We start from the raw sequence: 22,744 nt of genomic DNA on the forward strand, positions 1-22,744 counted from the left end.
TGAACTAGACCTATGAACTCTCCAGATATTTAAAAACTGGACTCTCCAGATTCAAATAGAACTTGTACAGTGTACACTCAAATAATGCGCTTATGATCTTACTGAACTAGACCTATGAACTCTCCAGATATTTAAAAACTGGACTCTCCAGATTCAAATAGAACTTGTACAGTGTACACTCAAATAATGCAGTTTATTTACTGAACAATGGCCCTTCTTTAAAAAATCTCCCCATAGAGGTATTTAGCTATTAGTTCAAGCTTAGTGCAGTATTATTCTCAATCAGTGCTCATGCTCATGAATGAGTTAAAGGCATTCACTTGATCTTTAACTGACTAGATTAAGATCCAAGATCAGTAGATCAGTCTTCACTCAATATTTTCTTCACATCCACCTTGGTTTCAACTGCTCTCTTGAATTCATTGGCAAAGGCATTCACTTGATCTTTAACTGACTAAATTAAGATCCAAGATCAGTAGATCAGTCTTCACTCAATATTTTCTTCACATCCACCTTGGTTTCAACTGCTCTCTTGAATTCATTGGCTAGACTAGGTTTGGTCTTGTAGTATCCAAATTTGGGTTTGTTAAAGTCTTCAGGAATGTCATCAGCTTTGACCTGTCGGATTTCACTGTTGTATGTCTCAATGGCCTTGGCAAGGGCTTCATCTTCACTGAGACTAGGATCTTCCTTCTGATGTTGGAGAGTTTGTAGGATTATTTTCTGAGATACTGTTGGTCGGTTCTTCTCAAGTAGGTTGTAGCCAGGCATCTTTTTGCCAAGTGCCTTGTGTAATTTTCTGCAAATATATGTAAGTGAAAAAAACTTAAGCATTCAACTCTTGAGGGAGAAAACAAATGGGTACCTAGGTAATTATTATTATTTTATTTTTATCATAGGTACTTACTTATCTTCTTCTGGGCTTAGAAACTAATAAACATTACCTAACATCAATAAAATACACATTTATTCTTTTTCCTGATTAGATTTTTAAAACCTAATAACTAATAACTTACGCTCTAATGGAATCTTCAGGATAGATGATTTCTTTGATAGGAACATCTGCAATAGGTCTCGAGTACAAAGGTTCAACCTTAGGTGGAAAAGCACGGTATACATCATACCATATTGGTTTTTCATTGACATTCATTGCACCAGCCCTTAGGAGACCTGTTACTCTGGAAAAAAAAAGGAAGAGAGAGAGAGAGAGAGAGAGAGAGAAAGGTTAGTATTATCTCATGAAGGGATCAAATCAGTTGTAAGAATGCCAGACTAGTTTGGAAGGTAATGGTAGGCCCAAGGCTTTATGTTCAATTCCTGCTTGGGCAAACTTTCTTCTTCATGTTGAGTATCCATTACAAAGGTAAGCAAGTATCAAGGGAATCCTGATTCAGCTTTGAAGAGTTCTGCAGATGACGTTGAACTTTATCCTAATCCAATGGCTGGCTTTCTCCTATCCTATTTCCCTTCCCTTTGCATTCAGGATGATAAGACCTCTGATATTACAGATCCCTCTATCCATATGTATTCCACCTTTCTAAGCTCAAGAAATGACAAGTATTTTAGGAGGTGGGCGAGTACTTATCTGTAGAAATGCAATCCTTGAGAGAGTGAATAGAAGACAGGTAATGAGGACTTTTACGTTGAACATTATCCTAATCCAATGGCTGGCTTTCTCCTATCCTATTCTCCTTCCCTTTGCATTCAGGATGATAAGACCTCTGATATTACAGATCCCTCTATCCATATGTATTCCACCTTTCCAAGCTCAAGAAATGGCAAGTATTTTAGGAGGTGGGCGAGTACTTATCTGTAGAAATGCAATCCTTGAGAGAGTGAATAGAAGACAGGTAATGAGGACTTTTACTTACCTTGTGAATATGGTTCCTATTTTCTCTAATCTACTGGAGGCCATATCGTATTTCTGCCTTTAAAACTGAGTTTTGGAAAATAATTTACTGTTTCAAACAGCCGTAAAAGCCAAGAGGATGATAAAGATAAACTGATAAAGTTAATTTAATTAATAAATAAATTAATGTGTGTTTTGTCTTTTGTGTGCTCCTGTGCTCTTTTTACTTTTCAAAAAATTCCCGCTTATTGATAATAGTTAACTTGTGCTGCGACCTATGGGGGAGAAGAAAAACAAAAGGCTCGGTTTTCATTTTACATGGGATCAGCTGACTCAAAACGCATACGATTTCGGGTCCCGTTAGCATTGCGCGAGTTTCACTCCCAGAATGCATCGGGCGCCCGGCTTCATCAACATCGGCCATTGTTCGCATACGATTTCGGGTCCCGTTAGCATTGCGCGAGTTTCACTTCCAGGATGCATCGGGCGCCCGGCTTCATCGGCCATTGTTTTTTTCGTCCATTTCCAATATTTCCATTTCTGTTTGAGGCGTAGTCCTGGTAGGTGTCGTCGATTTTCAAACACTTCTAATTTTATTTTATATCCATTTGTGTAATTAATCGATCAAAATGACTGCTGAATCACAAGACATTGTTTTTTTCGTCCATTTTACCATTTTTGTTCGAGGCGTAGTCCTGGAAGGTGTCGTCGATTTTCAAACACTTCTAATTTTATTTTATATCCATTTGTGTAATTAATCGATCAAAATGACTGCTGAATCACAAGATTTTTTCGTCCATTTCTGTTTGAGGCGTAGTCCTGCAAGGTGTCGTCGATTTTCAAACACTTCTAATTTTATTTTATATCCATTTGTGTAATTAATCGATCAAAATGACTGCTGAATCACAAGACGTTGAAATGACAACCACAGAGAACGGACAAGAAAACGGAGGAGCTCCCGTTAGCGTAAAAGATGACGACAGGTAAGAAAACTATCTGCATGACTTTCACATTTCAACATGGCCCTTTTCTCTTTCAGCTTTCTCTCTAGGTTTAAGGGGATCTTTTGAGACTTTTTATAGATGTGATATTTGATTTAGATGGACCCTAACTTCTGGCGTCTTGTGGGAACTAAGAGTGACTTTTTCAGGAACTCCTAAACACTAAAGAGGCTCGCGGGTCATTTTGTAAATCTCGTTTTATTTGAGTGACCGCGTGGCTACAAATCCTAAGCAGTCCTCATGTCTGAATCCTCTTAAACCTTGGGTTTTAATGGGATTAAAGAACTCTTTCGTCTACGTCTAAATAGCTAAATACTCCAACAAAGAGGCTCGCGGGTCATTTTGTAAATCTCGTTTTATTTGAGTGACCGCGTGGCTACAAATCCTAAGCTTAGTCCTCATGTCTGAATCCTCTTAAACCTTGGGTTTTAATGGGATTAAAGAACTCTTTCGTCTACGTCTAAATAGCTAAATACTCCAACCCTAAGCTTAGTCCTCATGTCTGAATCCTCTTAAACCTTGGGTTTTAGTGGGATTAAAGAACTCTTTCGTCTACGTCTAAATAGCTAAATACTCCAAATAGCCTAATAGAACTTTCAGTGCATTCTTCACTATAATTTCACACTTTGAAATTTTCCATTAATTTAATGTAAAGAAGTAAAACCTGTTAAAAAAAGAGAGAAAAAAAAAAAAAGAAAACATTTGCATCATCATTCTAAAGGTTGTGAAACTGTACATATTGTGAGTTGAAGTGCAAAGTTTGCTTTCAGGAATTCAATGCTGGGGTTCATTAGACAGGTAACGCTCATGTTTCATGATCAAAGTCAAAAGTACTACTGTAGAGTGTAGATCAAGAGTTCGGTGGGATTTAAAAGATCAGCATTCAGTATTTGAGGTCCCTGTGATGTTTGGCATGAGCAAATGTTTTCCAGGGTTTATACACAACCTCACCTTGAATCTCTAGTTGAAAAATCTTTTTAAATTATAGTGCTCTCAATTTTGTGTCCTTTATCTTCTTATTTAGAACTTGATTACCTACAGTTATGGCAATATTTTGATTGGGTCTCCTCTTCATTTTCAGAAAATTGTTCTGTCCTTTATCTTCTTATTTAGAACTTGATTACCTACAGTTATGGCAATATTTTGATTGGGTCTCCTCTTCATTTTCAGAAAATTGTTTGTTGGAGGACTCAATTGGGAAACCACTGACAGTAAGTTGCTCTCATCACTATTACCTCTTTGATCAAATTTTAAGAACTCATTTTTTTTACATCATGGAAGCTAAGAATAAAATGGTATCTCATCCGGGAATAGTACACAAAATTACTGGTATGCTTAATAGGTATGGATATGTATAACTTGAACAGGTAACAATGGTCCCAGTGGTTTTTATTGGTGTATTATTTTCTTTGTTTTTCAGAGGAACTCAAGGAGCACTTTAGCAAGTACGGAGAGATTGAGAATGTGACACTCAAGTCTGATCCCAACACTGGCAGGTCTAGGGGCTTTGCTTTCATTGTGTTCAAAGATACAGAAAGTTTAGAAAAGGCAAGTGTTGAAGATGTGTATTTTTACAGCAACTGAATTATGGTGCTAATATGAAGTTGATGGGTTACCTTGGTGTCCCCTCTTTATTATGCCTCTGCTTCACTATTAAAGTATTCAATGATGAAATATCTCATTCCAGTTCTGCTACTGATCATGTTGACGATACCCATTTACCAAACTTCTCTGAGAATACTTTGATAGAGAAAATTAAATTAATAGAGAAACAAATTTAAAGTAGTAATTCTTCTGTTTAAGGGAAAAATGTCCAAGTTATGTTTTCTTGTGAGTGTGAAGATTACCCAATAGTTAGATAGGAATATGCATGAGTATTCCATGATGAAAAATCTTTTTCCAGTTCTGCTACTGATCATGTTGACGATACCCATTTACCAAACTTCTCTGAGAATACTTTGATAGAGAAAATTAAAGTAGAGAAACAAATTTAAAGTAGTAATTCTTCTGTTTAAGGAAAAAATGTCCAAGTTATGTTTTCTTGTGAGTGTGAAGATTACCCAATAGTTAGATAGGAATATGCATGAGTATTCCATGATGAAAAATCTTTTTCCAGTTCTGCTACTGATCATGTTGACGATACCCATTTACCAAACTTCTCTGAGAATACTTTGATAGAGAAAATTAAAGTAGAGAAACAAATTTAAAGTAATTCTTCTGTTTGGGGGAAAAATGTCCAAGTTATGTTTTCTTGTGAGTGTGAAGATTACCCAATAGTTAGATAGGAATATGCATGAGTATTCCATGATGAAAAATCTTTTTCCAGTTCTGCTACTGATCATGTTGACGATACCCATTTACCAAACCTTTCTGAGAATGCTCATGCAGCTTGAATGTTTTTTTATGTATTAGTTAATTATTATTCCCCCCCCTCTGGATTTGATAAAAGACTTTGCACTAGTAAAAGTATTCTGTGATGAAACATCTTATTCCAGTTCTGCTGCTGATCGTGTTGATGATACCCATTTACCAAACTTATCTGAGAATACTTTTGACTTAGAGTGCAAGTATAATAGATTTTTATTGAAGAGCATAGCAAGTTAGCCCTAGAATTTTTATTTCATGTTCCTTTTCTTGTTTGTTGTTATTAATTTTTCGTTATCCCATCTTCTTTATAGGTCATAGCAGAAGGTAACCATGTGATCAATAATAAGAAAATTGAAGCCAAAAAAGCCAAGGCCAAGAGTGGCAAAATCTTTGTTGGAGGCCTGTCACCTGAAATGAAAGACGAAGAAATTAAAGCTCACTTTGCTCAGTTTGGAAACGTAAGTTGTTTTTGATATTTGAAGTTTGTTTATAAAACTGCGTCTTTTTTGTTGTGCCACAGTTTGTTTTTGTACAGTTTTTTTTTTTGTTTATTTTTATTTTCTATACACAGCATATTTTGTAGTTTTTTCTTACATGCATTGTTCAATGATGCCCAATAATTTTGTTTATTTTTATTTTCTATACACAGCATATTTTGTAGTTTTTTCTTACATGCATTGTTCAATGATGCCCAATAATTTCTAAAACTGTCTTTTTTGTTGTGCCACAGTTTGTTTTTGTACAGTTTTTTTTTTGTTTTTGTTTGTTTATTTTTATTTTCTATACACAGCATATTTTGTAGTTTTTTCTTACATGCATTGTTCAATGATGCCCAATAATTTGACATTTGAAACCCTACTAACATGTACAAAATGTCTGAGGATAAAGTTTTCACTGAGAAAAATGCATGTTTGTGTTAGAGTAATTTGTTTTATAAAAATGTTTGAGTTTCTTTTCGTCTACTAATTTTGATTTTCATTGTTATTTTATTTCTGTTATGCACTATTCAATGATGCCCAATCATATGACATTTGCTCAACTGTATCAAGTTTTTCTGAAAAATGGCCTGTGGCACATTTCCCCTTATATTTTGATGTTCTGCATATTGCATATTTTATTTAAATGAAGGGGTAATCTTGCTTATTAAAGTACCTCCACCCCCTAAAATTCATGGAAATATTCTGGAAAAGTCATGGAATAGTTGTGGAATTTCATTTCGGGAAAAGTGTATAAACCCTGTTTTCTTACATTTGTTTATGAGCATTATCTGTAGCCCATTCCACTAAGGTATTGGCTGAAGAAAATCAAAATAAGTTTAGACATTTTACTAGAGTATAATTATGTGCAAGAGGAACACTTGATAGTAATTTACTATTTACACATATGATTATAATGTCTATACTTGTGATATTCATTAGTCCATACTTTCATGGAATGAGGCACTGTACCCGTACTTTTTACCCATATTATGTCCTTGTGAAGTTATGCATGATTTTCTTTTCTTTTGATGAATCTTTGTAAAATGTTATACTGATTAAAAATTCATTTTGGGTCTAGTTCCTACATTCCTGTGTTATACTGATTTAAAAATTCATCTTGGGTCAAGTTCCTATATTCTTGTGTTATACTGATTTAAAAATTCATTTGGGGTCAAGTTCCTACACCCCTGATGTTTGAAAACCCCAAAACATGTCAAACTTGTTTATGTATTTTATACCAGTATTTATTTATTTTTGTCAAACCGTTTTGTTTCCTTTTTCAACACACTTCAGATTCATTATTAGGGATTACCTATAGGTTCCATTAATTTTTCTCAGTATAAATTCTACTTGTAATTAAATGATTAATAAGTACACATTATTTTTAGAGATTCATTAAGAAAAGTTCAGCATTACCTTCCAATGAACCTTGGAGATTTTAGGGGGGCAAGAAGATTGGATTGTTCTATTAGTGGACTGATTAACTGATTTTCAATATCAATGAAGAAAGAATGAATTATTCCAAGTTTTTGCTCACCAAAAGATATAAATGCCCATCAAAAAACAAGACTAGCATCTAAATAAAGAGAGACTGATCCACTGTTCTCTTTTTATTTTTTACCTTTCCATAAGCATCATGTACCTATATATCACCTTCCCCCCAAATCTTCAATGGATAAGACTGTTTATTATGTGAGGTTATGTGTATTATTATTTTATGTTTCCTGTCTTCAATTGGTTGTTTTTTAACACATTGAATAAGACTTGTGTAGTAAATATAGTTGAATTAAAAGGAATATTGTCACCACATTCCAACACCCAACTACATGCTTTGTTTTTCATTAAGTTTTCTCTTGTTAAAGAGATAATATTTTAGCTGAGCAGTCAGTATTGTTGAAATAATGTCACTAACACTGTAAGATTGTAAGATTAAAATAGTAATTATTTTTGTTATTGATGCATATTATTAAATTTAAATATTACACTGATTTTGATCATATTTCTAGCAGACAAAATTATTGGTTTGAAGAATCTTGCAAGATTTTGGCCTAGCTTGTCTACTACATTCATATCCAGTTGTTTTCTACCATGTCCAGTGATTTTTCTCTGCTCAAGCATTCAAGTTACCTACTTTTGATTTTTTGGAGTTGATTCAAGTTCAAGTCAATTTAACTAAGAAGTCAAGTCTAGCTAGACAACAAATCCCTCACACATCCATGCACAGTGTAATGTGAGTGTTGGAGTTGATTCAAGTTCAAGTCAATTTAACTAAGAAGTCAAGTCTAGCTAGACAACAAATCCCTCATACATCCATGCACAGTGTAATGTGAGTGTCTTGTCTCATTGGTATCACAAGTTAATTTTCTTCTTTGGTACATTAAGACTGATATGTACATTGTATTCTGATCTTCATTTCAGAGTGACAGCAAGTGGGCTTCTCCCTGGTTGAGAAGACAGAGGTAGAAGGAGATGATGTGAATCATGTCTCATTTTTTACCAAACTCTAACCCCAAGGAGAGTTTCCATGACAAAAGATCAAAATGTGTTGTGAATTTTCATTTTGGTCTAGATGGAATGGTAATCTCACATAGATAGGACTGCATTTACATGTAGTTGGACTTGACTTGAGCTGTTCAAAATATTTGATTGATTGGATACCTACTTATTTCTACAATGCCGCCGTACTTGTCATTAATGGTGCTCATTTGTTTGAATTTAATTTTCAAGGAGGATTTTGTGCGTACTGACAATAGCAGCTCATGTCAAGGTAGTATTTAATCAAATAAATTTGATTTTTCTATCATCATAATTCCCACTTACATTACTACATGATAAGAAAAGTTTTATCTCTCCGTCTCAATGGCCTTGGCAAGGGCTTCATCTTCACTGAGACTAGGATCTTCCTTCTGATGTTGGAGAGTTTGTAGGATAATTTTCTGAGATACTGTTGGTCGGTTCTTCTCAAGTAGGTTGTAGCCAGGCATCTTTTTGCCAAGTGCCTTGTGTAATTTTCTGCAAAGTAAAACACCTACTCACCGTCTTCGTACCAAAAATCGGCATTTTTTTATTTAAGCGCCAAAAATAAGGAAACGGCCCAATCATATGACATTTGAAACCCTACTAACATGTACAAAATGTCTGAGGATAAACTTTTCACTGAGAAAAGTGCATGTATTAGAGTATTAGACTTTCATTTTGTTCTATAAGTTTTGAGTTGCTCTTTGTGTAGTAAGGTTGTGTTTTATATTTATGCACTGTTCAATGATGTCCTATAATATGACATTTGAAACCCTACTAACATTTTATAAATGTCTGAGGATATGTGACATTTGAAACCCTACTAACATGTACAAAATGTCTGAGGATAAACTTTTCACTGAGAAAAGTGCATGAATTAGACTTTCATTTTGTTCTATAAGTTTTGAGTTGCTCTTTGTGTAGTAAGCTTGTGTTTTATATTTATGCACTGTTCAATGATGTCCTATAATATGACATTTGAAACCCTACTAACATTTTATAAATGTCTGAGGATATATTCTTCACTGAGGAAAGTGTGTAGGTATAATATAAAATGAATTGTGTGTTCATCAAATTCATACGTACCATAGTCATGCTTGGCTGATTGCTGATTTCTTCTCATGTCTTTTACCAGTCCTATTCGAGATTCACGTCATCTTGCAATGTGCTATTTTTCCATTTTAGGGATGAGCAATAACCAATGTTGTTAATCTCTCAGACTCATTGCAACATTAAACTAATAGCTGACGCATCGAGGATTGTTGTGTAAGGTTTTCCATAGCAACAATCTTCAAGACGGACAGTACACTTTTTCCCTCCCACTGCAAATTAGGGATATGCCTGGAAAAGAAAAGATCCTTCCTAAGTCTAGGTGTTCACGTATAGGGGATCCCCTTTTTTCCCTACAGAAACTTTCACCAAACTTAACAAGAGTAAGAAAAAGTCGAGGTTTCCCCACATGGTAATATGGGGGATCATATTTTTCTATAGAAATGTCCATCAATCTTTGCGAGAGTAAATACTCCCGAATAATCGCCAAACCCCTTTCACGGTACCCATCAGTGTCAAGTGTTAATTGTCAAAAATTCCCTTTCTCATCTTAAATCCAGATCATCGAAACCGAAATGCCCTACGACAAGTCAAAGAGTCAGCGCAAGAACTTCTGCTTCATCACGTTCGAGCACGAGTCCGTAGTCATCGACCTGCTCAAGAACCCCAAGCAAAAGATCAACGACAAGGAGGTGGACGTGAAGAAAGCCACGCCCAAACCGGAGCCCTTCGGCGTGCGAGGCGGAAGAGGGGGTAGGGGAGGACGAGGCGGCCGAGGGGGTCGCATGGCCGGAGGCTATGGCGGCTACGGAGGTTACGGCGGAGGATATGGAGGTGAGTGGTGGTGGAAAATTTGTAACTATAATTTTTCGTGGATAGAGGGTAAAAAAGGTTTTTGTCCCTTTCTGGTGTTTTTTTGTGTTTGTTCCTAGAAGTCAGATATAGACTTGAAAAAGAAAAGAAAAAAGCTTTTTACCTATATTAAATGTAATTGTGTTAAATTATAACTATTGGCATTATCAGCCTTTTTTTATTTTTATTATTGGCTGACAATTATACAAAGAATATATTTCAAGAATTTGAACATTTTTACTCTGAAGTAATGCTTTGGTGCTGCTAGGGTACTTTTGTTAAATAATAAAAAAAAAAAAATGTCATTTTTGATATACGCTATGAATTCAAACTGATTAGCAAACCAATGGATCCTACTGAGCCAAAACTAAATCAGAAAAAAAATTGTAGATGTTGAAGTATGTTTTTCTTGTGCTCTTAGTAAGACAGGCTAACTAAATTAATGTGTTAGGTGTGCTAAGATTCTTACCTAGTCATGAAAAAGTTGGAAGTCAACTTTTACGGACCTGTATTATACGTGTAAACGTGAAGGCTATTTAAAACGTTGAGAGTTTTCTTTCTATCAAAACTTTTTTTTTTTTTTAAGTAGGTAATCCTTTTCAATTTTAAATTCAAGTCGGGTAGTTATTTCATTCTCGCTTCCTGCACATTAAGAATCATTCTGCAGTCAGCCGTGGTCACATTGTGTCATGCAGTGTGACTCACTGACAAGGACAGTACTGTTAGTGCACCGAGGGAAGTACAGCAAACTCTGGACGTCAAAGAGAGTGCATCCTGTCGGTCACACAAATACTGTCAAGTACAAGTGTGTCCGATTCGGGTGTGTTCTCTGTCCAGGAACTATTCTGACCGAAAGCTGCCATCTCTATGACCGCTATCCTTATGTCACGTGATGGTCTAGTAAAGGTCAAACGGGATAGTACAGCAATGTAGTCGTCTGTCGTACAAGACCTTTGTTAGGGCCCCAGGTTTACAGGCTCATGTTGAACTATTAATTTCAACATGAACTTTTAGCCTAGAAGCTGTCCAAGACACATTGCGTTTTTATTTGAACTCATCAGTTAGACATAGATATAGACTGTAGGAAGTCAATGACCACACAGGGATACTCTACAAACCTTTACTTTTTTATGAATTAAATGAACTTGGGATCTCTGGTAGATCTCTGGTATAACATAATTTCTGTTTCTCTGTATGGCTCAATTTTTAATAAACCTAACCTTTGTGTTTTTTTCTACTCAATTTTGAATACCTACTGTACAATTTACAATGACTGGTGACATCTCTGTTCTTCCCTCTTAACTCATGAAATATCTTGTGTTGTGTTGTCAGGTATGTCGTACGGGTCCTATGGTCCAAGCAACTCCTCCTCTCGCCGAAGTCGACGTGACCGGGGTGATAATGATTCTGCTGGGAGCCAAAAACCACAACAGTGATGAGAACCCAACTTCCCGCTCCCACCCCAGTCAAAATGCCATCAAGTTATACCTCACTAGAAGCTCCTATAGGGAATGGGGCCATGTCGCGGAGTAATTCCTCGGAAGTGTGTAGATCTTCAGTATTTTGAGATTTATTACGAGAATTTGTACTACCCATGTGTCCTGCAGTAATTTGCTTTTGTGTGATAATTTTCCTAGTATAAGAGAACTTGAAATTCCTGAAGCATTTTTGACTAAAACTGTACATTTTCAGCGAATTGAACTTTAGAACACAATACTTAACTAACATTTCTCCCTTTTTGTGTCCCATTCAGACTACGGTGCCTATGACTACTACGGAGCATATGGTGCTGGTTACGGGTACGGATATGATGCATATGGAGGTTACGGAGGCGGTTCCTATGGAGGTAAGAGTCAGCAATATTTTCCTTTCACCAGACCCTGGTGCTTAATGGTGCAAGCCTCCACATTTTTACATTTCCTGCTTGGACAATTTTGGGTTAAATCCCTCTAAAAATTGTAGCTCTGTACCATTAAGTCGATTGGGCCCTGATTTTGTCAGTCTTTTGTTAATATTACCTGCGTTTTTCTTTGTGTCAATACTTTTTTGGGCTGTTTTGGAAATTGACTTTTTTTTTCCTCAGAGGGCTTTTTCGAACTTGGGCTCTTTTATTAATTGCCAATATTTTTTGGTCTTGAGAGTTTGGATCTCTGTTCCTTTCCCGATTTCGATTCATATGTACCCAGTTCCACTTAACCTTCCTTTCTGTTCGTCATTTATTGTTCCTTGCACCTTTATCTTTCCTTTACCCTTTTTTAAAGGTTTTGCTATCAGATAAAATGTGAATCTATTATCATGGGAGTAAAATTGCATGTTCACAGTAGGAAAAAGGCTGTTCTAGTTTTGTAAATGATTGGGGCGGTATCTAGTTTGTTTAGTTCAATAACTATAAAGTCAACCTGGGAAAGTCATGGAATCTAAAAATTGGCCAAAAAGTCATGGAAAATGGTGAAGATTTAAATTAAAGCTGGAAAAAGTCATGGAATTTGCCACCCGGTCAAAAATTAAAAACGTTCAAATTAAATACAGTCAAACCTGTCCAAGGGACAGACAATTTTTTCCCACTTATCCAGGTTTCCCTAGGCTCAACTGTATCACTATAATTTCACACTTTGAAATTTTCCATTAATTTAATGTAAAGAAGTAAAACCTGTTAAAAAAAAGAAAACATTTGCATCATCATTCTAAAGGTTGTGAAACTGTACATATTGTGAGTTGAAGTGCAAAGTTTGCTTTCAGGAATTAGTGCATTCTTCACTATAATTTCACACTTTGAAATTTGCCATTAATTCAATGTAAAGAAGTAAAACCTGTTAAAAAAAGAGAAAAAAAGAAAACATTTGCATCATCATTCTAAAGGTTGTGAAACTGTACATATTGTGAGTTGAAGTGCAAAGTTTGCTCTCAGGAATTCAATACCGGGGTTCATTAGACAGGTAATGCTCATGTTTCATGATCAAAGTCAAAAGTACTACTGTAGAGTGTAGATCAAGAGTTTGGTGGGATTTAAAAGATCAGCATTCAGTATTTGAGGTCCCTGTGATGTTTGGCATGAGCAAATGTTTTCCAGGGTTTGTACACAACCTGGGATAGTCATGGAATCTAAAAATTGGCCAAAAAGTCATGGAAAATCGTGAAAATTTAAATAAAACCTGGAAAAGTCATGGAATTTTGCCACGGGTCAAAAATTAAAAATGTTCAAATTGAATACAGTCAAACCTGTCCAAGGGACAGACAATTTTTTTCCCCCACTTATCCAGGTTTCCCTAGGTTCAACTGTATCAAGTTTTTCTGAAAAACGGCCTGTGGCACATTTCCCCTTATATTTTGATGTTCTGCATATTGCATATTTTATTTAAATGAAGGAGTAATCTTACTTATTAAAGTACCTCTGCCCCCTAAAATTCATGGAAATATTCTGGAAAAGTCATGGAATAGTCGTGGAATTTCATTTAAGGAAAAGTGTATAAACCCTGTTTTCTTACATTTGTTTATGAGCATTATCTGTAGCCCATTCCACTAAGGTATTGACTGAAGAAAATCAAAATAAGTATAGACATTTTACTAGAGTATATGTGCAAGAGGAATACTTGATAGTAATTTACTATTTACACATATGATTATAACTTCTATACTTGTGATTTTCATTAGTCCATACTTTCATGGAATGAGGCACTGTACCCGTACTTTTTACCCACATTATGTCCTTGTGAAGTTATGCATGATTTTCTTTTCTTTTGATGAATCATTGTAAAATGTTATACTGATTAAAAATTCATTTTTGGGTCAAGTTCCTACATTCCTGTGTTAAACTGATTTAAAAATTCATTTGGGACCAAGTTCCTTCACCCCTGATGTTTGAAAACCCAAAACAAAAACATGTCAAACTTGTTTGTGTATTTTATACCAGTATTTATTTATTTTTGTCAAACCGTTTTGTTTCCTTTTTCAACACACTTCAGATTCATTATTAGGGATTAAATTTAGGTATCCATTGCATTTACCTTAGATTAACTTTTTAGCACTCATGTTAGTTTTTAGCTTTGTTTAAAGTGGCAGGCTTCTCAAGGATAGGCTCTTCCACCCAACCACTGACTAGGACCAGTCAAAATTATGACTGTTACAGCACAATTTTCGTTAGTCTACAAAGTCTACAAGTCCAAGTACATACTGTCCAAAAATTTCGTTTCAATCAGGGAAATTTGTTTTTACGTATTTTCTATTATCTTTTATTTTTAGAAGCGCTAATTTTTTGTTTTTCATCTTGGCACCGTTCATTTTAATTTTAGCATGGCCCTGGCATTTAATTCTATTTAAAGTAACTTCACTTGACTTTAATATTATCTACCTACTTGAACCAGATATTTTCTATGTACTTGCATCAATCCCTTGTTTAATATTCAGCCAAGACTTTTTTTACCATACAACAATCATTTTTGTATTTTTTTTCTCATAAGCCAGTATAAATTCTACTTGTAATAATTAAATGATTAATAAGTACACAGTACACAATATTTTTAGAGATTCATTAAGAAAAGTTCAGCATAACTTTCCAATGAACCTTGGAGATTCAGGGGGGCAAGAAGATTAGATTGTCCTATCAGTAGACTGATTAACTGATTTTCAATATCAATGAAGAAAGAATGAATTATTCCAAGTTTTTGCTCATCAAAAAATATAAATGCCCATCAAAAAACAAGAATACTGTGATTCTAAAAAAGAGACTGTCCACTGTTCCCCTTTTTTTACTTTTCCATAAGTATCATGTAGCTATATCACACCTTCCCCCCAAATCTTCAATGGATAAGACTGTTTATTATGTGAGGTTATGTGTATTATTATTTTATGTTTTTCTGTCTTCAGTTCGTTGTTGTTTTTTAACACATTGAATAAGACTTGTGTAGTAAATATAGTTGAATTAGAGGAATATTGTCACCACATTCCAACACCCAACTACATGCTTTGTGTTTCATTAAGTTTTCTCTTGTTAAAGAGATATTATTTTGGCTGAGCAGTCGGTATTGTTGAAATAATGTCACTAACACTGTAAGATTAAAATAGTAATTATTTTTTGTTGTTTGATGCATATTATTAAATTTAAATATAACTTACTGATTTTGATCATATTTCTAGCAGACAAAATTATTGGTTTGCATGTTAGTTTTTAGCTTTGGCCTAGCTTGTTTGATGCATATTATTAAATTTAAACATTACTTACTGATTTTGATCATATTTCTAGCAGACAAAATTATTGGTTTGAAGAATCTTGCAAGATTTTGGCCTAGCTTGTCTACTACATTCATGTCCAGTTGTTTTCTACCAAGTCCAGTGATTTTTCTCTGCTCAAGCATTCAAGTTACCTACTTTTGATTTTTTTTGGAGTTCATTCAAGTTCAAGTCAATTTAACTAAGAAGTCAAGTCTAGCTAGACAACAAATCCCTCACACATCCATGCACAGTGTAATGTGAGTGTCTTGTCTCATTGGTATCCCAAGTTATTTTTCTTCTTTGGTACATTAAGACTGATATGTACATTGTATTCTGATCTTCATTTCAGAGTGACAGCAAGTGAGTGGGCTTCTCCCTGGTTGAGAAGACAGAGGTAGAAGGAGATGATGTGAATCATGTCTCATTTTTTACCAAACTCTAACCCCAAGGATTTTGCGATTCCAAACCCCTTTCACGGTACCCATCAGTGTCAAGTGTTAATTGTCAAAAATTCCCTTTCTCATCTTACATCCAGATCATCGAAACCGAAATGCCCTATGACAAGTCAAAGAGTCAGCGTAAGAACTTCTGCTTCATCACGTTCGAGCACGAGTCCGTAGTAATCGACCTGCTCAAGAACCCCAAGCAAAAGATCAACGACAAGGAGGTGGACGTGAAGAAAGCCACGCCCAAACCGGAGCCCTTCGGCGTTCGAGGCGGCCGAGGGGGTAGAGGAGGAAGAGGCGGCCGAGGGGGTCGCATGGCCGGAGGCTATGGCGGCTACGGAGGTTACGGCGGAGGATATGGAGGTGAGTGGTGGTGGAAAATTTGTAATTATAATTTTTCGTGGATAGAGAAGGGTAAAAAAGGTTTTTGTCCCTTTCTGGTGTTTTTTTGTGTTTGTTCCTAGAAGTCAGATATAGACTTGAAAAAGAAAAGAAAAAAGCATTTATTTCAATTATTTTTAAATAATGTCACATTAAACATGACTTGATAACACAGTACATACAGCAAAGTATACAGTTCTCCCCCCTCCATATCAGGTAGACTAGATTAATTAGTTAGGATTATGTTCTACAAAAGACTGATGAAGACAAAATGCTCCACTCTTTGTTTAAAGAAAAAATTAAAACCCTATGTATGTTGCCATAAATATGCTATGAATTCTACAAGAAAAATGGTGGAACATTTGGTCTTCAACACTTTATTAGATTTAAGTTAGCAGTAACTCAATTTGGCTGCAAATCTTCTAAGTCCATTTGACAAGGGGGCTCTATTTTTGCCCTAAATTCCAATGAAATTCATTCTTGTGAGCCATTTTGAATTTTGCCATGTGAATTTTTCCAAGCCTTATCCACATCTCAACTGTATCCTGTCTGTTTATTGACAGTGTCTTTTGGGTGTAGATGAAACTTTGAGCAATTCCATTTGATCTTTTAAATACCAAGCTGAGCACTTTTGGGTAAATATATTACATAGTTTTTGAAATTAATTGATTGTAATGAAGCTCTTTTGTGACAAATTGACATCAGTATTGCTACAAATTCTTTATTGGTTTCTTCATCTCAATTATTGTTTTACATTGTACTTTGGTTTTCTCTCTGTAAATATTATTTGCTGTCAGTAATTGACATTTACCTTACCATTATGAATGTAACCTGTAAATATTAACATTAATTTTTCTTGCATTGACTTGTTGAATTATTTTTAAAATCAAATTTATACCTTGAATCTCTAGTTGAAAAATCTTTTTAAATTATAGTGCTCTCAATTTTGTGTCCTTTATCTTCTTAGAACTTGATTACCTACAGTTATGGCAATTTTTTGATTGGATCTCCTCTTCATTTTCAGAAAATTGTTTGTTGGAGGACTCAATTGGGAAACCACTGACAGTAAGTTGCTCTCATTACCATTACCTCTTTGATCAAAATTTAAGAACTCATTATTTTTACATTGTGGAAGCTAAAAATAAAATGGTATCTCATCCAGGAATAGTAGACAAAATTACTGGTATGCTTAATGGATATGTATAACTTGAACAGGTAACAATGGTCCCAGTGGTTTTTATTGGTGTATTATTTTCTTTGTTTTTCAGAGGAACTCAAGGAGCACTTTAGCAAGTACGGAGAGATTGAGAATGTGACACTCAAGTCTGATCCCAACACTGGCAGGTCTAGGGGCTTTGCTTTCATTGTGTTCAAAGATACAGAAAGTTTAGAAAAGGCAAGTGTCGAAGATGTGTATTTTTACAGCAACTGAATTATGGTGCTGATATGAAGTTGATGAGTTACCTTGGTGTCCCCTCTTTATTATGCCTCTGCTTCCCTATTTTTTTTTTTTATTTGTATTTATTAAAGTATTCAATGATGAAATATCTCATTCCAGTTCTGCTACTGATCATGTTGACGATACCCATTTTACCAAACTTCTCTGAGAATACTTTGATAGAGAAAATTAAATAAGTAGAGAAACCAAATTTAAAAAAAAAAAATGTCATTTTTGTCTGTGATGATCCTCAATATACGCTATGAATTGTTGGTGATTCAAATTTACCAATGGATCCTACTGTCATTTTTGTCTGTGATGATCCTCAATATACGCTATGAATTGTTGGTGATTCAAATTTACCAATGGATCCTACTGAGACATGTTGTAATTTGTCAATTGTTTTACTCTCAGTGTTTAAGGTGATATCAGTGTTTATGCATATGATGGCTGTATGTGTACAGTACAGATTTCAGAAGTGTTCTTTCAATATTACGCAATGTATTCATAGCTCGCTTGTAATAGTGTAGAGTGAGTTTTGGTTCTAATTGCTACATAAATTGAATGGTTTATTTCTAGAATGCCGCCGTACTTGTCATTAATGGTGCTCATTTGTTTGAATTTAATTTTGAAGGAGGATTTTGTGTGTACCGACAATAGCAGCTCATGTCAAAGTTCTTTTGTGTCATTACTTCATTAGACAGGTGGCCCCCTCCTCTCAAACTTCACTACAAAAGCTTGCTGTGATTTGGTTCTGAAATTTTAACAACACTCATATTGTCTTGAAATTCAATTTATTACATAATGTTGAACCTTCATCTTTCATTTGTCATAGATCTTAATGAAGATATTAGTTTTTCTTTTGCAGACTTTTCATAATTATTGTTACAAAGGATTTTGATTTTGACCAACCTTGCTGAGGATATGTAAATTTAATTTGTTACCCCCTCCTCTCAAACTTGACTACATTAGCTTGCTGTGATTTGATTCTGAAATTTTAACAACACTCATATTGTCTTGAAATTCAATTTAATACATAATGTTGAACCATCATCTTTCATTTGTCATAGATCTTAATGAAGATATTACTTTTTCTTTTGCAGACTATTCATAATTATTGTTACAAAGGATTTTGATTTTGACCAACCTTGCTGAGGATATGTAAATTTAATTTGTTTCACTATGTTAATATAACCTTTTGTTTGATTTGGAAGAAATAATTACAAGTACCCTTATTGGTCATTAAATTGGTATCTTGATGGTATTTGGCCTTTGCTCTTAATAATGTTTCTATATTTATTTCAATTATTTTTAAATAATGTCACATTAAACATGACTTGATAACACAGTACATACAGCAAAATATACAGTTCTCCCCCCTCTATATCAGGTAGACTAGATTAATTAGTTAGGATTATGTTCTACAAAAGACTGATGACAAAATGCTCCACTCTTTGTTTAAAGAAAAAATTAAAACCCTATGTATGTTGCCATAAAAATGCTATGAATTCTACAAGAAAAATAGTGGAACATTTGGTCTTCAACACTTATATTAGATTTAAGTTAGCAGTCCTTTTGAATTTTACAATGTGAATTTTTCCAAGGCTTATCTACATTGCAACTGTATCCTGTCTGTTTATTGACAGTTTCTTTTGGGTGTAAAAGAAACTTTGACTGATTCCATTTGATCTTTTAAATACCAAGCTGAGCACTTAAGGGTAAATATTTTACACAGTTTTTAAAATTAATTGATTGTAATGAAGCTGTTTGGTGACAAATTGACATCAATATTGCTACAAATTCATAATTGGTTATCTTTTAGACAGGCACTTGAGATATAATGGACTTAATTTAATATATGCAAAATTTTGTTTGAGAATTAAAATAATAAGTCCTTTAGGAAGTTGTGAACTTTTCAAATTTTGTCAATGATGACCCAAATAATATACGCTATGATCGTTTGTGATTCAGTTTTACCAATGGATCCTACTGAGACAAAATTTGGAATTAATGTTATTATTGTTGTTAATGTACTACCCATGTGTCCTGCAGTAATTTGCTTTTGTGTGTGATAATTTTCCTAGTATAAGAGAACTTGAAATTCCTGAAGCATTTTTGACTAAAACTGTACATTTTCAGCGAATTGAACTTTAATTATTGTTGTTAATGTACTAGTACTACCCATGTGTCCTGCAGTAATTTGCTTTTGTGTGATAATTTTCCTAGTATAAGAGAACTTGAAATTCCTGAAGCATTTTTGACTAAAACTGTACATTTTCAGCGAATTGAACTTTAGAACAGAATACTTAACTAACATTTCTCCCTTTTTGTGTCCCATTCAGACTACGGTGCCTATGACTACTACGGAGCATATGGTGCTGGTTACGGGTACGGATATGATGCATATGGAGGTTACGGAGGCGGTTCCTATGGAGGTAAGAGTCAGCAATATTTTCCTTTCACCAGACCCTGGTGCTTAATGGTGCAAGCCTCCACATTTTTACATTTCCTGCTTGGACAATTTTGGGTTAAATCCCTCTAAAAATTGTAGCTCTGTACCATTAAGTCGATTGGGCCCTGATCTTGTCAGTCTTTTGTTTATATTACCTGCGTTTTTCTTTGTGTCAATACTTTTTTGGGCTGTTTTGGAAATCGACTTTTTTTTTTCTCAGAGGGCTTTTTCGAACTTGGGCTCTTTTATTAATTGCCAATATTTTTTGGTCTTGAGAGTGTGGATCTCTGTTCCTTTCCCGATTTCGATTCATATGTACCCAGTTCCACTTAACCTTCCTTGTGTTCCTCTTTGAGTTCTGTTCGTCATTTATTGTTCCTTGCACCTTTATCTTTCCTTTACCCTTTTTTAAAAATTTTGCTATCAGATAATATGTGAATCTAGTATAATGGGAGTAAAAATGCATGTTCACAGTAGGAAAAAGGCTGTTCTAGTTTTGTAAATGATTGGGGCGGTATCTAGTTTGTTTAGTTCAATAACTATAAAGTCCTTGAAAGGTTATCAGGAAAAGCGTTTTCAAAGCCTGTCATTTGGGGGCAGTGATATAAATGGGTCATGTTACTTTTGTTTTCAATGTTGTCCTTGATAATATTTGTTCCTTTACCTGAGTAAACAAGGTCGATTGACCTTTGCCTATTAGTCCTATGTCGAAAATCCCCCCTCTCCCACCTTTGTGACCCTCCCTGTGGTAACTTGAATTGCAGACTATGGGTCTTACGGTGACGGAGGTTACGGTATGGGCCCAGGCAAAGGTGGAAGAATGAGAGGTGGCAGCAAAGGAAAAGGTAAGGAAGGACCACCCACTCTCTCAAACTTTTTCCCTTGTTGTGTGCCTGGAGGGATCTCTATTTTTCTTTTTTGTCTTCATTGCCCCCACGTCTGCTAGTAGAATTCCTAATATGTAGTTTTTTAGTTGTTCATTTTCATTATTATTGTTATTATTTATTACCGTTTGCTTTTTTACTCGGCGATTTTTTACTTCCTATTATGGCGGGTTCTCACGTTCAACTTTTTAGTCGTTCAACTGTTGTTGCTCAACTTTAAAGTTGAAAGTTGAATATGTTTTTTGTTCTCACGTTTTTCTCATTGTTCGTTTTTTTTTCCATATTCATATTTAGAAGGATTAATCTTTTTCATTTGTTTCACTTGTTTTGCTCCTCTTTGTCTTTACCTGATTTTGTAGTTTATGTTCCTTGAAAGATTGGTTTCTTCTCAGAACAAGAACCTTTCTTATTACACTTTTGGGATTCCTGCTTTACTTTCTATTATTTTTCTCATTATTCGTTTTTTTTCCCATATTCATATTTAGAAGGATTAATCTTTTTCATTTGTTTCACTTGTTTTGCTCCTCTTTGCCTTTACCTGATTTTGTAGTTTATGTTCCTTGAAAGATTGGTTTCTTCTCAGAACAAGAACCTTTCTTATTACACTTTTGGGATTCCTGATCTGCCCTCAGTTTCATGCATGACTCTTCCAAATTCGTTTTTCATTTATTTGGATATTATTTTAGTCGCTTATTTCTTTATAACTGAACAGTCCACAGCCATCTGAGTTTTACCCTCCTACTTGTAAATGACGAGGGGGACATGTGATGAGTCGAATACATCCAACTCTTACACCACAACAAATTCCAATGGGGATTGTTCTAGCCTGATGTCACCCTTGTCAGTAAAAAGAAGCTATCAAAGAAGGAATCTTGGAAACTTTTGATTCCAAATGAGTCAGATTGCATCAAAAGATTATTTTTTAACTCTATTTTTTTTTTTTTTTTAAATTTATTTTTCTGTCCCTTGATGCAAATGAAGTGTCTTGATGTATCGTTTTACTGTCATGTTAGGCCTTGAGATTTTTCATTTTATTTGTTAGGCCATTATGATTTTTTGACAAGTGATGAGTCGAATACATCCAACTCTTACACCACAACAACTATGGGGAGTGTTCTTGTCTGATGTCACACCGATAGTACTAATTACCTTACTGTTATTTGATAGGACTCATACAATTGCTAGTAGAATTAGGTAGTAATATTTCACATATGGGCCGGTTTACCAATACAATAGTCTTGACACTAAAGAAGGAAAGCGTGCATAACGCATTGCACACACTAGAGCTTTGTTTCCATTCCTTGGGTACAGAGTGTAGAAGTTGTGCCAGAGTAACATTGGGAACTTCGAAATGCCTTCTGGTCTGTATTGTCTAAGAGGTTGCTAAAGTTCCCTACAGTAAAACGGTTAGCTCAGGGGTCATAAGTGCTTGGAATTTGAATTTGGGCAGCCATGTAGGTGAGAATTCACTAATTTCTTTGGAAAGGTTATAGATGTAAATTGACTAAAGGTTGACCTTTTTTTTATATTATCCTAGAAACCTTACATGTACACCGATTGGTTTCTCGTGAAAAACTTACATAGGAAAGACTCCTTGGTCATCTTAAATACTCTAATGGAAACTCTTGTTGAAAAAAAAAAAAAATAATAATTATTTGGAGATAACCAGAGAGGAGAGAGGGAGCCAGAGAGAACACCTTCAGTCTGAAAGCAGAAGAGAGAATGAGCTCTGAACCAAAAACTAAGGTCTGAAGGAAAACCTCCCCCTTGACCCTACTACCAAAAAACCATGTAGGGGTCAGGGAAAGTAGGGAAGTTGA

General features: G+C 34.9%; 2 protein-coding genes and 6 non-coding genes across 16 annotated transcripts in view; 7 read left to right on the forward strand and 1 right to left on the reverse strand.

The window, feature by feature from the left end:
- Positions 1 to 208: 208 nt before the first annotated feature.
- On the reverse strand, positions 209 to 2,078 carry LOC103507561 (28S ribosomal protein S23, mitochondrial). Its single transcript, XM_008472050.3, has 4 exons — positions 1,872 to 2,078; positions 1,017 to 1,178; positions 499 to 799; positions 209 to 379 (listed from the first exon to the last, which is right to left on the reverse strand). Exons 1-4 carry the CDS (start codon positions 1,913 to 1,915, stop codon positions 362 to 364), a joined length of 525 nt encoding a protein of 174 aa, XP_008470272.1. The 5' UTR covers positions 1,916 to 2,078; the 3' UTR covers positions 209 to 361.
- A 564-nt stretch (positions 2,079 to 2,642) lies between these two features.
- Positions 2,643 to 22,744, forward strand: part of LOC103507559 (RNA-binding protein squid) — a 28,426-nt gene continuing 8,324 nt past the window's right edge. For 4 of the 9 annotated variants that reach the window (XR_001809459.2, XM_008472048.3, XM_008472046.3 and 1 more), the window contains exons 1-6: positions 2,643 to 2,832; positions 4,021 to 4,061; positions 4,271 to 4,398; positions 5,529 to 5,675; positions 15,859 to 16,132; positions 19,931 to 20,023. Coding sequence is in view for 6 of the 9 variants with exons in the window: in XM_008472048.3 (XP_008470270.1) it covers positions 2,741 to 2,832; positions 4,021 to 4,061; positions 4,271 to 4,398; positions 5,529 to 5,675; positions 15,859 to 16,132; positions 19,931 to 20,023 (775 nt within the window). In the remaining 3 variants the exon portion in view is untranslated. Of the gene's footprint in view, positions 2,833 to 4,020; positions 4,062 to 4,270; positions 4,399 to 5,528; positions 5,676 to 9,823; positions 10,098 to 11,868; positions 11,962 to 15,858; positions 16,133 to 19,930; positions 20,026 to 20,804; positions 20,886 to 22,744 lie in introns of all 9 variants that reach the window. The other 5 variants (XM_008472044.3, XM_026822397.1, XR_001809460.2 and 2 more) reach the window with 4 other exon arrangements.
- LOC113466737 lies at positions 4,511 to 4,588 on the forward strand. The gene has a single exon (XR_003391049.1). It is a non-coding gene; the product is annotated as a small nucleolar RNA snR61/Z1/Z11 (small nucleolar RNA).
- LOC113466740 lies at positions 4,727 to 4,804 on the forward strand. Its single transcript, XR_003391052.1, has one exon. It is a non-coding gene; the product is annotated as a small nucleolar RNA snR61/Z1/Z11 (small nucleolar RNA).
- On the forward strand, positions 4,940 to 5,017 carry LOC113466735. Its single transcript, XR_003391047.1, has one exon. It is a non-coding gene; the product is annotated as a small nucleolar RNA snR61/Z1/Z11 (small nucleolar RNA).
- LOC113466739 lies at positions 5,150 to 5,227 on the forward strand. The gene has a single exon (XR_003391051.1). It is a non-coding gene; the product is annotated as a small nucleolar RNA snR61/Z1/Z11 (small nucleolar RNA).
- On the forward strand, positions 5,319 to 5,396 carry LOC113466738. Its single transcript, XR_003391050.1, has one exon. It is a non-coding gene; the product is annotated as a small nucleolar RNA snR61/Z1/Z11 (small nucleolar RNA).
- LOC113466736 lies at positions 17,682 to 17,760 on the forward strand. Its single transcript, XR_003391048.1, has one exon. It is a non-coding gene; the product is annotated as a small nucleolar RNA snR61/Z1/Z11 (small nucleolar RNA).

The sequence above is a fragment of the Diaphorina citri genome, unplaced genomic scaffold (genome assembly GCF_000475195.1).
Source record: "Diaphorina citri unplaced genomic scaffold, Diaci psyllid genome assembly version 1.1 scaffold322, whole genome shotgun sequence".
NCBI classification, from domain to species: domain Eukaryota; kingdom Metazoa; phylum Arthropoda; class Insecta; order Hemiptera; family Psyllidae; genus Diaphorina; species Diaphorina citri.